This window comes from Hoplias malabaricus, chromosome 14 (assembly GCF_029633855.1).
Source record: "Hoplias malabaricus isolate fHopMal1 chromosome 14, fHopMal1.hap1, whole genome shotgun sequence".
In the NCBI taxonomy this organism is placed as follows: domain Eukaryota; kingdom Metazoa; phylum Chordata; class Actinopteri; order Characiformes; family Erythrinidae; genus Hoplias; species Hoplias malabaricus.
The window spans coordinates 21929760-21944253 of NC_089813.1; the positions used below are offsets into that span (position 1 = coordinate 21929760).

Genomic DNA, 14494 nt, shown 5'->3' on the forward strand with positions numbered 1-14494 from the left:
TAATTACGCCTGCTGATAAGAAGCTGTATTCCAGGCTACACATTATAGGTAAAAGTAGAAACAGAAAAGAACAGAAAAGTAGTAACAGAATCTGTTACTCCTTGGGAACTGTTTCATATCCTTCAACCCAGGGGTGCACAAGGAAAAGGCCCCAGGGCCAAATACGGCCCGCTGTAAGATTTTAATTGGCCCGTTAGTCTCCAGTTCTTCATTACAGGTTACAGCGTGATGCCAGAAATGTTTGTTTGGTTAAATAGTCTACAAATACAGCAATAGAACAACACAGTGTCAGTGCAGGTTGTGGAATGATCCACAACCCAAACAATGGCAAGTCTATGATGGTCCAATGTGGGTCCTACAGGAAACTGGAGAAACAAAAAGTGTGAAAGTGGATCACAAATACAGAGAAACAGAGGGACATCAGTCCACATCTGGATAACTGCAAAGTGCACCCTCACCTTACGTTGAGCTGAAAATGGACAATGAGTGTAAAGGAGGTCATTGTCTGATTGGTGTATAGTGCTGTTCAACTTAAAGGCGCCTTCTAGCAGTCTTACAAAAAATATTCACTCCAGTCAGCTGAGGAGAACAACACGTGTTTACTTAAATAAGTCTTAGCATATTTATTATTCCAGATACAGTATGTGGGAATAAAAACCAGGACACATTTTGTCGCCACTGAATAATTTATTAATTTAACATTTTCATATTAACAATTACAATTCATAAACATCCAGAGACACTGCAGAGTAAAAAAGATGAGAAAAAGATGAACATTGTACAAATATTAAAATCACTCCACAATTAACTTCTCACAACAAACAAACAGGCACATACTGTAAACAAGCTGTGAATGATTAAAGAGGACATTCAATTGAGCTGTAATAGGTTCAGATATAAACAGACAAAAAAAAAGAAACTCCAAGAACTGAAATAGCTGGAATCATCAGAAAAAGCAAAATATTATTTGTAGGGCTTTATAATTCAAATGACAATTATTAAGAAATATGTCCATTAACTCTTGATTTAAACACATCCCATCATCATGCACATTGCACAATTAAACTGAAGTCTACTGATGAAGAACTACCAAACAATCTAACGAAAACTACAAGTTGCAAACCCATCACAGTGTAATATGTATTTTACAGACTGAAACATGTTTAATTTATATCCAAAATAAATGTAAATTTCTCACTGATATGTTAGAAAATATATATCACTACAAGAATAAGGATATTCAAATCATAAAAATCAGGTGTCCTACTAGCAAGTGCACTGTGAACTCCATTTAGCAATCACATGTGGCACTACACAGAAACAAAATTACAAGTGCTAAAGAAAAAGAAAAAAAAAATCTGTAAAACTGACACAAAAGTAACATTGTACTGCATTCTCAAAGCCTTTGAATCCAACGTGCAGGGTATGTTTATAGCTACCCATGTTTATACCATTTACTCTTAATGCAAGTGGATTTCAGGCTTATAAAACACATAGGATATTAGAAGAAAAAGTAAAGGCCATTACACACCAAAACCATGTAAGTAAACAAGGAAATACAAAATATTCATACTTTTTTTCCCCAGCAAACCTATGCATTCCGATCATTGTTTTGTTTTTGACATAAGATTTTTAGTTTTGTGCATTGTGATTTAAAAATAAATTATTTGCAATTTATTCACTATCTAATATTCAGAGTCCTTTTGCAAATTGCTAGAAAATCTGAAGCTCGCCTTGTTTGGCTGCTGTTGGACAATTAGTGGCAAAGCAGAAAACATATCATTTGTATCCAAAAGGGGGAGGAAAAAAAAAAAAAAAAAAAAAAAAGAATTCTAGCTGTGGGAACAGCCAAAGATTCATTTTAGTTACTGCAAGTGTAGTCAGAAAATTGTTATTTGCATCAATAAAACAGAAATAAAACAACATGTATGCCTGAAAAATCACATTGTGTGTCATCAATTACAGACCTGTTCAAATGAATTTATTGTTGGCTGATTAAATTGCACAAATAAATAATTTTGTATAAAGATATTAAGAGGGGCAAAGTTTAAAAATTATTACCTTTGCACACACAAATGGTAAAATGTGTACTTTCACACACACAGGTGCACACAAATATACACAAGCACACATTGCTTATCTGGTTTCAGCAGGTGTCCAGGTGTTCATGTTAATTGGCTGCCCTTGATGCCAGTCACTACTGTTTTTACTCAAACACACAAGTGCCAATTTGGTCCTCAGTATGGGATTTGGTTTTGGTAGTACTGGATCATATCATAAGTTTTGCTCCTGAAAAAAAAATAAATAAATAAAACATATAAACCAAATGCTCATGAAAAAATTCCTTTGCAAACTAGTAATGCTATTAGAAATTGGCAACAACTAACAATTAAGCTGATGAGGAGGCTTCAAATTGAGATAACAGCAGTGTTGAGAAAGAGAACTGACAGAAAATAAAATAGGAGGAACACTAGGTGAGAAAGCTCTGTCTTGGGCAATTGTCGGTGAGGAGTTTGGTGTGTTCTCCCTGTATCTGCAAGGATTTCCTCTGGGTGCACCGGATTCTTCTGCATTGACAGTGCTAAATTGTCCACAGGTGTGAATGTGTGAGTGTGTGTTACCATGCTACAGACTGGCACCATGTCCAGGGTGCGTTTCTGCCTTGCACCCAATTATTCCGGGTAGGCTCTGGACCTACCGTGACTTTGCTGAACGACTTAACGAATGAATGAATTTGGATTTTTACGTAGTGTTCCTTTACAGAGCTACTCCACCTGTCATTCTTCTCAGTGCTCCTGTAAGGTTCAGTTTCCATGTGTCATTGCAATGTAATTGTGGGTGAAGAAGTTTAAACCATCTTGCAGCCATTGCATATATTTTGAGTGTTTATTCAGGCCCTTCTGAACCCATGGCATGTGACTTAAAGGTAACCTTACATGCAGACTTTGTTCAGAGACTAGCTGTAGAAGAACAAAACCATACAAGATTAAATACCAAATTGTATCACTTTCCTGTGGTTTACCATTTCATTTGAAACAACTTGTTATAAAAATTATGTTAAATCTTAAGCTCTTTTACAATATATTATTACAGAGCATTCATAAATTTAAACATAAAGACAAAGGGAAAAAATTACAGCATTCTTTTTTCAGCTAAAGCTTAGAAATATAGGATAATAGTTTGTGGTTTCCCACTGGCATCTGTATTGTAATTTCTAGTGTGACACATTGTTTTTGATATGTAAAACACATGCACATTATTTTTGTACCTTATTTAGTGCATGTAAATTCATTCATTGTCTGTAACTGCTTATCCAGTTCAGGGTTGCGGTGGGTCCGGAGCCTACCAAGAATCATTAGGCGCAAGGTGGGAACACACCAGTGGCGGATGCTGGTCTTTCAAGGAGGGGAAGCTCAATTTCGGCCTACATCATAAAATGTGTCGGTTTATTTATACGTAAATTCTACCCTCCGTTCCTTTTCAACAAAATGATCTGTGACCCTGTCGTACCAACAAGGCGTCTTTTCCAGGGACTTGACTAGTGTCTTCTCAATGGCCAGCAGAGCTAGGCTGCTTAAACGGCCTTGGCCCATATGAAGTGTGTCCGCCTGTGAGTGCTTTGTGACGGTGGAGGGGCTCAGCAGCACTCGCTAGAAACTGCGATAGAAGTCAGAAAGAGTGATAGAAGTCAGTCTCCAAACACAAGCAGCTACAAAAACCCACCAGAAATAGAAGCTCGATTTGTCGCTAGTCGTTTTTAACAAAGAAAATGTCGCTAAGAGATTTAAAAAAGTCTGGTTCAACGCAGAACAGAATAAAACAGATGCTCCCACGGATCTTTACACGAAAGGGTCGCTGATTCACTCATTTCGCTGTCAATCAAAAAGGGATTCAGCTTCAGACAGATCATCCAATCATCATGCAGAAGCTGAGCGTCCGGGCCAGCCGAGGCCAGCCCACTGCCCCATAGACCCCCAGAGACGCTGAGCATCCGATGGGCAGGACAAAGCCCAGCACTTCGCTGCTTCTCCATTGAACTCTGTGGACACTCAGCATCCTCACTGTTTAAATCACTGTGAATCTGCGCGAATGATTGAGAGGAAAGCCGCGTCTTTACCAGTGATAAGAAGCTGATTCTGAACAAAAGTTGAGCGCGTTGTAGTGCATATTTATTCAACGACATGTACACACAACAGTATATATTTGATCACTTATTTTTTGACATTTTAGGGGAAGCTGAGCTTCCCTTGCAGTCTTAAAGCAATCGCCACTGGAACACACCCTGTAGGGACCGCCAGTCCTTCACAGGGCAACACACACTCACACATTCACCCACACCTTTGGACACTTGAGTAACCAATCCAAGTACCAACATGTGTTTTTGGACCATGGTTCAAAACCAGAACACCCAGAGGAAACCCACAAGGACACAGGGAGAACAAACTAAACTCCTCACAGGCTTGCTTTTTGTTGGTTTTGCACAAAATACAACAAAATTTGCCCTGCATTTAACCCATCCGTGGCACTGAGAAAAAATACACCCACACACTGGGCAGTGAGTACACACACCCAGAGAGGCAGGTAACTGTCCCAATGCCCAGGGAGCACTTGGGAGGTAGCTTCCTTTCTCAAGGGCACCTCAGCTATGGATTTTGGAGGAGGATAAGCATTTGCCTTCTCCCACATTTTCCTACTAGTTGAGTGGATCAAATTCCTCCATGAAACGTATCCAGTGCTATTAGCATGCAAATTGTTTTTGTCTTGATCAGTTAAAGAGAGAAAACATCCCTAGAGAGAGAGAGAGAGAGACAACCTGCTGCTAAGGAAGCAGTTCTGGATGACTTTAATCATGAAGACAGCAGCTTCTTTCTCACTCATGCTGGGGTTAAAACGCTGCCTGCAAGCAAACACACTCAAAGACATGAGTAAAATTCTTTTCCACGTACAAAAATTGTGATGTAATCTGCCTATGATGTATACTGCTCAATCATGGCTGCTAAGCTCACTTCAGTAGTTTGATGGTCTGACCACGGAAACACGGAAGGCCAGTGTCTAACATGAGTGTTACCAAGGAAACCACAGCTTCCATGTACGGCCTAAAACCCAGAGCAGAAAAAATTAATACAAATTAATTAACACCACTGTCCAAATTTTTTAATTTTCACAAATGTTCACAGCATAGTGTACATATCAGACCTGACAGCCAGGTAGCCACGCACACACATCTCCATGAACCATTTGAAGGGTGTGGCCTCCATCTTTCCTCCCATGATCATCACCATCTCATCAGTGAGCTTAATGTCAGGTTCCCATCCCAGATTTCCACCAGGAGAACTTTCAAACATGAAGCCAAAATCTGTGGAATACACACACACGTGTGTGAATGAGACTAATATGATCATACAGGATATAATGCAAGTTATCATTTAAAGGAAAATTTGTAAAGGTCAGTGAAACATCACAATGATTTTGAGGCTGTAATCTGAAACTAAAAATACTAACTAGTGCTCTGTTAAGTGTATTTAATGTATCGCCCAACATTTTTTCACATCCCCTCTAGTGCAAATGATTTGATTGTGATTTGATACAACTGGATTGTGGAAACTGTAAATTATATTTCTGACAAAAGAATCACTTTTAATGTGGGCTGAGTAAACACTTACCTATGTGAATTATATGTCCCTGGCTGTCCAGCATGATGTTGCCATTGTGTCTGTCCTTAATCTGAAGCAGGAAAAGTAACAGGCTATACGCCGCCATGCTCCGGATAAAGTTATACCGTGCCTATTTCACAATATTATGTATGCAACACACACACATAGAAATAAATTTGTACATAATAAGAAACATAATAATTAAAGGCAAAATATTTGTAAACCATCCATAAGAAAAAGAGAATGGAGCTGCTATGACCTTCTGGAAAGCCAACGAAAACTCATCTCCGTACTGGTTTCTGAAGTAGTCATACATGCCAAAGTCTGTTTGACGACCCAACTGATCCCTGGACTTACAGTCTGGGATACACTCAATGACACCACACTGCAGCCAGAAAAGCAAATCAAAATGTGAGAAAATCAACAGAGGCACTCTCATTTTATCTGTGAAGCTTAATTCTCTGAGCCAAATGTGTTTCTGCTGAAAGTTGTAAACCGACTGGGGACACTTTTTGCTACCCAGTGGTCGTGGGAATAATATAATAGTGAAATATATCTAAAGATAGCTAAATAGGTTTGAAAGACCATAGAACACTCACACCTGGTGCTGTTGCAACTACTCTGTATGGAAAGACAAACAAATCCAGTCCGACCAGCTGAAAGATGTTTTTAAAGAGACCAATGATCTGCAAAGCCAACATGTCCTAGGAAGAGAAAGAGAGAGAGAGAGAGAGAGAGAGAGATGTATAAAACCTAGAAGGCTTGAGGAGTAAGAATAAAATAAGGCAATGTAAAGAGATACCTGCCGACAGTCGTCTCCTACTTTAAAGATAGCTGCCTGCCAACAAATCCTTCGAGCCTCTTCCATACTGCGAGCTTCCTCCAGTGAATCTGACCTACACAGTAGACCTGTAACAAATGCAGACATATTTTTCTATTTTCCAACACATATTTTCTATTAAGGTTTACATTTTTGCTCTACAATTTAAACAAAAATGCTACATAAAGTGGTTTCTACCTTCTTTCTCCAGCTCACTGACTCCACAACGCTTCACCTTAAATTTGGCTAAGTATGGAGCTTTTGCAGCACTGGCAGGAAAACAAAATTATATATACATTTACTGTTAAATACAGCAGTAAGTGACTTCCAGGTGTGAAAAGAAAGAAAACTGGCATCTTTATACATGCCAGTGTTACTGCTGGATTTATTACAACTTTCAAAAGGCTATTCACGGCAACAGGTGTTTCTAATAAAGTGGCTATTTAATGTACGTTTTGATAAATATACAGAACCTATAATCATTTTCCCATCACTAAGTAATACTTACCTTTGCATTGGTGTTCCAGACTTGTAGTCAATGTCTAAAACGATGGCTTCTGGGTTACTGGGCAAGTAACATCCTGAAGATAAAAAGGTTACATTAAATAAATCTTCAAAATGCACAGCAGTGTTCATTAATAAAACAGTGGTTCTGTAATCATGAAATATGAACATTAACGATGATAATAATAGGTGAGGAAACGGAAAAGTAAGTGTTAACCTGGTTGGACCTTAATTTCAGACAGCGCTCTGAGACACGCTCTCTTCCTCTCATCACCTTTAGGAATTGGTCTGAAAGGATCAAAGTATTTGAGTATTTGTTAAAGAGCTATGTGCAGATTTCAGAAAAAAAGACAACAAAAAGTGCTTCTGATTTTATATTCTGGTTTTGAAAACAAGCATAAACAAACCATTACCTATTTATTGAAAAAATATCAGAAGCTTGAACAGGTGCACTACGTTGGACTGGTGCCCAGAAGACAAATGAATCAATGAATGAACTTGAATGAACTAGTGTAGATGTAATGTAGATGAAAAAAGTGGATGGACACAGTACAGTGCAAAGCACATATATTTTGATACACAAAGTAACATGCTCATCAGATGGGTTAACTAACAGTCAATGTTAGGATATGCTTAAAACAGTACTCAAAAGGGGTTCAGACGTGCTATAATAATGGGCAGCAATTTAAGTTAACACTCATCCTATATTGCCAAAAACGAACTTGAGTGGCATCCCATTCTTAATCCATACGGTTTAATAAAATGTCTGCCTACCCTTTGCAGCTATAACAGCTTAAACTCTTTAAAATAAATTTTACCATTCTCCCAGAAGCATATTTGTGAAGTCAGACACTGATGTTGGACGAGAAGGCCTAGCTTGCAATCTCCTCTCTAATTCATCCAAAAGGTTTTCTATCGGGTTGAGGTCAGGACTCTTCCAGACCAACCTTTCTCATCCAAGCCTCTATGGACCTAGCTTTGTGTACTGGTGCGTAGTCATTTTGTAACAGGAAGGGGCCCAAAACGTTCCCACAAACTTGGGAGCATGAAATTGTGCAAAATGTCTTGGTATGCTGAAGCATTAAGGATTCCTTTCACTGGAACTAAGGGGCCATCTTAACTCCTGAAAAATAATTCCCCTCCATCAAACTTTACATTTGGCACAATGCAGTCAATTTTAGTACCATTCTCCTGGCAACTGCCAACCCCAGACCAGTCACTGAATTGCCAGGAGGAATAGTGTGATTCGTTACTCCAGAGAACATATCCCGACTTGGTGATGTGAGGACCATATGCAGCTGCTTGGCTATGGAAACCTAATCTGAAGGCCACATGAATTTGGAAGTCTGTAGTGACTGACTTTGCAGAGAACTGCTAACCTATGCGCACTATGCGCCTCAGCATCCACTGGTTCTACTCATGGCCTTCCACTTTATGGCTAAGTTGCTGTCATTCCCAATTACTTTCATCCATCCATCCATCCATTATCCACCGCTTATCCGGGTCCGGGTCGTGGGGGATGCAGTCGGAGCAAAGAAACCCAGACCTCCCTTTCACCAGCCACCGTCTCCAGCTCCTCCGGGGGTATACAGAGGCGTTCCCAGGCCAGTCGAGACATGTAGTCTCTCCATTGTGTTCTTGGTCTGCCCTGGGGCCTCCTCCCCATTATGAACTCAGCAGCTCCAAGTTAGGGAAATGGTCTCGGGACTGGAAAGTTGCCAATTTGATCCCCTTGGCCAGCAGGAAGAAAGGGGATTGGTGCAGTGAATGAACAATGATTCCTTTTCTAGTGTTTAATTCATCCAAGCAAGTGACTATGAATAAAGTTGTATTTTTTGTACTGGTGAGGGAGAAAAAAAATATAAAAACATAAGGTATGCACCCTTGTAACACATTCACTTGTTGTGATTTAAGATAAAAATAATTTGTAAACCACACTATAAGACATGCAATGGCCTATGAACCCTCTGCTGTCCATCCATCTATTTATTAGAATGGAGTGATTAACTGAATCAAAGGGCAATACATTTTGAAGTGTAATGTAGACTGTCCCTCTCTCTGTGCGGTTGTTTGTGTGTGTGTGTGTGTGTTGTGAGAAATAGCATTTAATTTATGGCTTTTCTTCTCTATGCCACTGGCTAATCTCTCTAATAAAGTCATATTACTTGTGTCATACTAAAGTTATTGTTGACCAAATGAGGGAGGATTTTATTTTGGAGGTTTAGTTAATCTTATGGTCATATGGTTTTTGTCTCATGTTCATGCTGAGTTTTCACTGCTACAAAACTGCTTTGTGTTGCTTTACTTGAGCTGTGTTTTGAGACATCAATGTATTTGTTGCACGGGGGAAAGAGCGTAGTCATCAATGTAAGTGGACAGTAAATTACGGAGCCGCATGTGTAATGTTTAGCATTTGAAGGAGAATTATTTCACTCTGGCATAAATATAAATAGATAATATTCATAATTCTTACTACTAATATTAAGATGAGGATTTTCATCTTGTCATGCTTTACATGGATTAAGGGGTTATGCATGTTGGTGAGGCACTATATTAAACAGAAATGTAATAGAGGATTACAGCTCATACTTTATTATAGCTGACACATTGGTGATCTTGTTGAAGAACTCAAACTCGCGCTGGTAGAAATCTTTGGCAGGACCAGACAAAGAGCCCATGATCTCCTCAACCAATTGCTCCAACAGCTCTCCAATATCCGCTAAAGAAACCACACAAACAGCAGGGAAAATAAACAGTTTTGAACACAGACCTTTCAGTTTCACTTCCTTTAAAATATGAAAAAGAAAAAGAACAATTGGTTACGGTCTTTCTGGTGTCCCTCTTCATCTGTATATATGTTGGTTTTCATGTTCCAAATGAACTGATGAGCCAAAAGTTGTGACTTCTGTGCTGCCCAAAGGATATACTCTCGGACATAGCCCATCTGCAGCATGGGGGGAGGAAAAAAAAAACAAAACACAAATTCCAATATCTGCATAAAAAAATCTCATTATCACTTTATACCTTTCAACATTTTCTGATCAGCCCAGTAGATATGTTATTGTAGTGGGATAACGTTTCCAAGTTCAAATAACACTAGTCAACATATACGCAACAAATTGGGATTGATTTTCTGGATAGGATTGCTGTCTATCATTCCTAACATAAACATGCATAAACAAATTTTTGGAGCAGACATGGTGTCATTAACCCCACATTAGACCGGTCAAACCCAACATCAACAACAACTTAAAAATGGCATCATTGTTATCCCTCTTTACCATGTTTGGTTTACCAAATGTGTTGATCCATGGCATGAGCTCCATCATATTCCAAGGTCTATCTCCTTTACCCAAGTACACTCCTCATTCTCCCAAATTGATTATTTTTTCATTACTCGTGAACTCATGCAGTTTGTTACCTGAATCGAATATCGAGTGATCTCAGATCATGCACATTTGCAGATGGACCTCACCTTTACCTTATATCAGTATGATTGTCCTCCGTGGCGGTTCAACCCAACATTACTCTCAGAAGAGAACTTCTGCACAGGATTTCAGATTCCATTAATTTTTTAATAGATACTAATATTAATATATACTAATATTTCTAATCCTGTACTGTGGGAATCACTTAAAGCAGTTAGTTTTGGTCAAATAATTACTTATTCCTCTTATATTAAGAAAAGCAACAAGAGGAAGTTACACAATATTTCGCATGCTATTCTTCATTTAGATGACCAGATCTCTAGTAGCCCTACTCTAGAACTGACTAAAAAAAGGCTGCATCTCCAAGCCTAATTCCAATTGCTCTCTATCAATTAAGCTGAAGCTTTTATCCTATGCTGTCAGGTTTTTTTTTTTTTTTTTGTTTTTTTTTTTTTAATGAATATGGGGAAATGAGTGGATGATTACTATCACTCCAGTTGAGGAGGTAGGCTGCTTCTATGTTAATACACAAAGACAGAAATACTCAATTTAGTGACTCACCCCAGTATATAAATATACCTCTGATGGCTTGTGCGATATTGCTGTGATTCACTCATTTCTAGATAAATTAGACCTTCTAATTTTAGAACCCATATTGGCTCAGGAATAAGATCACCCACTCACTATGGTAGAACTCTGTGAAGCTATTAGAGCTCTGTGTAGTGGTAAATCTACAGGGCCTGACACCCTTTTTCTCACATCCCTTCGATTACTGAAAGTACTCAATGAATACTTTTCTCTTATTTTAAATATAAAAATCCTATACTCTGCAGCTCATATAGTCCCATTATCTATTTTGCAACAAGCATAAAATCTTAGCAAATATTTTGCCCAAACGAATTGAGGTTGTGCTCCCCTCTATTATAGTGGAAGATCAAACAGGATTTATTAGAGGACGACACTTGTTTTCCAATATCAAAAGACTTTTAAATTTAGTATATTCATCTGATCTTTCACGGGTTCCTAAAGCAACTGTCTCCCTAGACGCAGAGGTCTTTGTAAATAGAATGTGAGTACTTATTTTTATTTCTCAAAAAATCTGGATATATGCTTATGCATTAGATCAAGTTACTGTATGTTTCACCATTAACCTGAGTTCATACAAAGTTTGTATACTCAAATTATTGTTACATGTATAGAGGTATGCGTCAGGGATGCCCCATCTCGCCCCTGATTTTCACCATAACACTAGAACCCCTTTCAATTGCACTTAAAACAACTCCCAATATAGAGGGAGTCATGCAGTATGGAATCAAGAACAAGGTCTCTCTCTATGTGGATGACCTTTTGATATATATAAGCCACCCTTTTCAGCTATTCCAGTCATCAACTCCATTTTAGAAGAATTAGGCACCTATACCGGTTACAAATAAAATTGTTCCAAAAGTGTATTTTATCCAATTAATATTGTGTCCTTTACCTTTACCCAAGCAAAAATTCCTTTTAAGTTGGCGCCCAACGGATTTAAATATTTGGGTGTTAACCTCACATGTAAAATATCTTCCATTCAAGAAGCTAATTTCTCTTGTTTAATTACTAAAATGAGCAGTGATTTCCAAAAGTGGAATACCCTCCCTCTTTTTTTAACGGATAGGATTCATTGTATTAAGATGAATAGTGTCTCTGTTCTTTGGGTGGCCTGGCTCTCCCCAATTTTATGTATTACTATTTTGCAGCTAATATACAAAAACTGGTTCTCTGGCATAAACCTCCACAAACGGCATGGTGTAGTATGGAATCTCCTTGTCTCTCATCTTCTGTCTGTGTCCTGGTGTATTCCTTTCTACCCATATCCCAGTCTTGCCTCCGATCGGAGCCCCATATTCAATAAACATTCATTCAAACTTGCATTCTCGGACTCTAGATTCACAATTTGTAAGCGACTGGGCATTTGTACTTTCAGAGATCTCTATGAGGCTGCAAAATATAATCTCCCTAGAAATGACTTATTTTGGTTCATCATTGCGCATAATCCTTTTTTCCTCATGTTCCCACAGTACCCCCAGCTCTTCTCTGGGAAGAAATTTTTACAGTGCAGGCTGAGAGTGGGCTTATCTCAATTTTTGATAACAAATTAGTAAGTTCAGAGATTAAGATAAGATGTGAGGAGTTGGGTCTGGAATTGGTGGACTCAAACTCTAGCTAGAGTTAATAATTTGTCCTTCTGTGCTAGACTAAATCTGTTGTTGTGCTGGGCGATATGAGCTCAAAATCAATATCGCGATTAATTGTACATTTTACCATGATTACGATTAATAAATGATTATTTTGTTTTTGTATTTTTGATCCTTCTTCAGTCAGGAGGCTTATAATGTAAATATGCTCCAGAATTAAAGCTGGGATATTTTTTCTAATGTTGTTGGGAGCTTGTTCCTCTTTTGTTTTTTGAGCACTGTTTATATTTGGCATGTGATTGTGCTTTGGTCAATGAAGCTTTTTTTTTTTTTTTCTTAGCATTTTTTTCATTACATTTGACTTTGAATTTGTGTTCAGTGTCGTCTTAATTATAGTCCAATTGCAGCATGTTTTTTGTATGAGCTGCTTGAGACGCTTGGTCGGCCTCAGCGTTTAGGTTGCTTCCATGTGGCAGATAGGCGGAGAATCATGTGACTACATTTTGTAGCATGGTTTTAAAGGTACAGTACAGGAACACACACTGGGGACATAACAGATTAAAAATAATCAATATAATCGATGTAGACAAGATTATGTTGATTAGAAGTTCTGAATGTTGATTAATTGCCCAGCCCTAATCTGATGCAACTGAAGATTCTCCACAGAGCTCATATTTGCAATGCTAAATCAGCACGGATTTACCCTGAGGTGAAGCCTACGTGTCCGTGCTGTGAGGACCCAGCGACACTTTAACATGTCACATGCTAAGAAGATTTTAGGGCCTTGTGTATTTTACTTCTTCTGCTGTTTTTAACAAACGGCTGAACCAATACTATTGACATCATGCAGTTGAGTACTGGTAGTTAGATACAGTAGCATTCACTTTGTTGCTGGCAAGAAGGCAAAGAATCCTCCTCTTTTGGAAATACTGTGCCCCTCCCTCACATTCCCTCTTGTTGAGATGTTTTCTTTTTGCGCCTCGAAAGAATTATGTTTAGTTTGAAGGGCTGGTGGACAATTTGTAGAATTGTCTACCTTCTTTGTCTCTCCATCTTCCAGCAGATGACATGAATAGTCCCTCCTCCTGATCCTCATATTCTCTGACTCCTTTAACACCTCACCACCTTTTATTTTAATTAATGTATTTACATTTTATTACTTATATTCTTTATGTGTGTTCTTTGGGTTGTTTATGTTTGTATCTATGTCTTCTACACTTTTGAATAAGCAATAAAAAGATTATGAAAAACAAAAATTGTCATTAGTAATTTTTGTAACTTATATTTTGTAAATTAATATTGAATTGAGATAATTGCATTCACGCACCCACGCGCAAACACACACACACACACCCCACCTTGTCATAGCGGAGTGCTTGAACAATTTGTGGGATGTAAAACAAAATGGCATCCTGTGGAAAGAGATGGAAAGAAATCTATAAAAAAAAATAGCACAGGTTGCAGAGATCTATAATTTTTCAAAAGGGAATATAAAATGAACTCCAGTACAATTAAAAAACAAAGCAGTAAAATAGAATGCAAATTAAATGTATAAATAAATATGCTATATATGCTAAATAAAATAAAATATTACATACAGGTGGGAAGGATCGCAGGACTCGTACAGCGTACTGAGCAGTGAGAGGGTGAGGAGGGTACATGCTGGAGAAGTAAGACAATCCTGTAGGTGGATCTGCAGGTGCCCAGCAAAGGATGTGACTCAGCTCTGGAGAGTCTGCATCAATGGTGTGCCATGACACTAGAAACTGCAAAAGAGTGCGTACACATCTTAAAACACTTGATCTTGACTTGTGCAGCCAGTTTGCTCTTTAGAGCTGAAACAAAGAACCACTTTTCCTGCCTTCCACTGCATTTTTTTTTTTTACAACTGATCGTCATCGCTGTCCAAAGGAT

General features: G+C 38.3%; 1 protein-coding gene across 5 annotated transcripts in view; it reads right to left on the bottom strand.

Moving 5' to 3' along the window:
* Positions 1-678: 678 nt before the first annotated feature.
* pi4kab (phosphatidylinositol 4-kinase, catalytic, alpha b) overlaps positions 679-14494 on the bottom strand; it is a 62858-nt gene continuing 49042 nt past the window's right edge. For 4 of the 5 annotated variants that reach the window (XM_066643542.1, XM_066643541.1, XM_066643546.1 and 1 more), the window contains 15 exons: positions 14179-14346; positions 13939-13992; positions 9802-9922; positions 9568-9697; positions 7196-7266; positions 6983-7055; positions 6673-6743; positions 6457-6563; positions 6254-6358; positions 5914-6039; positions 5664-5784; positions 5197-5356; positions 5007-5096; positions 4814-4897; positions 679-2289 (listed from right to left, as the gene is read on the bottom strand). In XM_066643542.1, coding sequence (XP_066499639.1) covers positions 2238-2289; positions 4814-4897; positions 5007-5096; positions 5197-5356; positions 5664-5784; positions 5914-6039; positions 6254-6358; positions 6457-6563; positions 6673-6743; positions 6983-7055; positions 7196-7266; positions 9568-9697; positions 9802-9922; positions 13939-13992; positions 14179-14346 — 1533 coding nt within the window. In that variant the 3' untranslated portion in view covers positions 679-2237. Of the gene's footprint in view, positions 2290-4813; positions 4898-5006; positions 5097-5196; positions 5357-5663; positions 5785-5913; positions 6040-6253; positions 6359-6456; positions 6564-6672; positions 6744-6982; positions 7056-7195; positions 7267-9567; positions 9698-9801; positions 9923-13938; positions 13993-14178; positions 14347-14494 lie in introns of those variants that run through there. The other variant, XR_010795316.1, reaches the window with a different exon arrangement.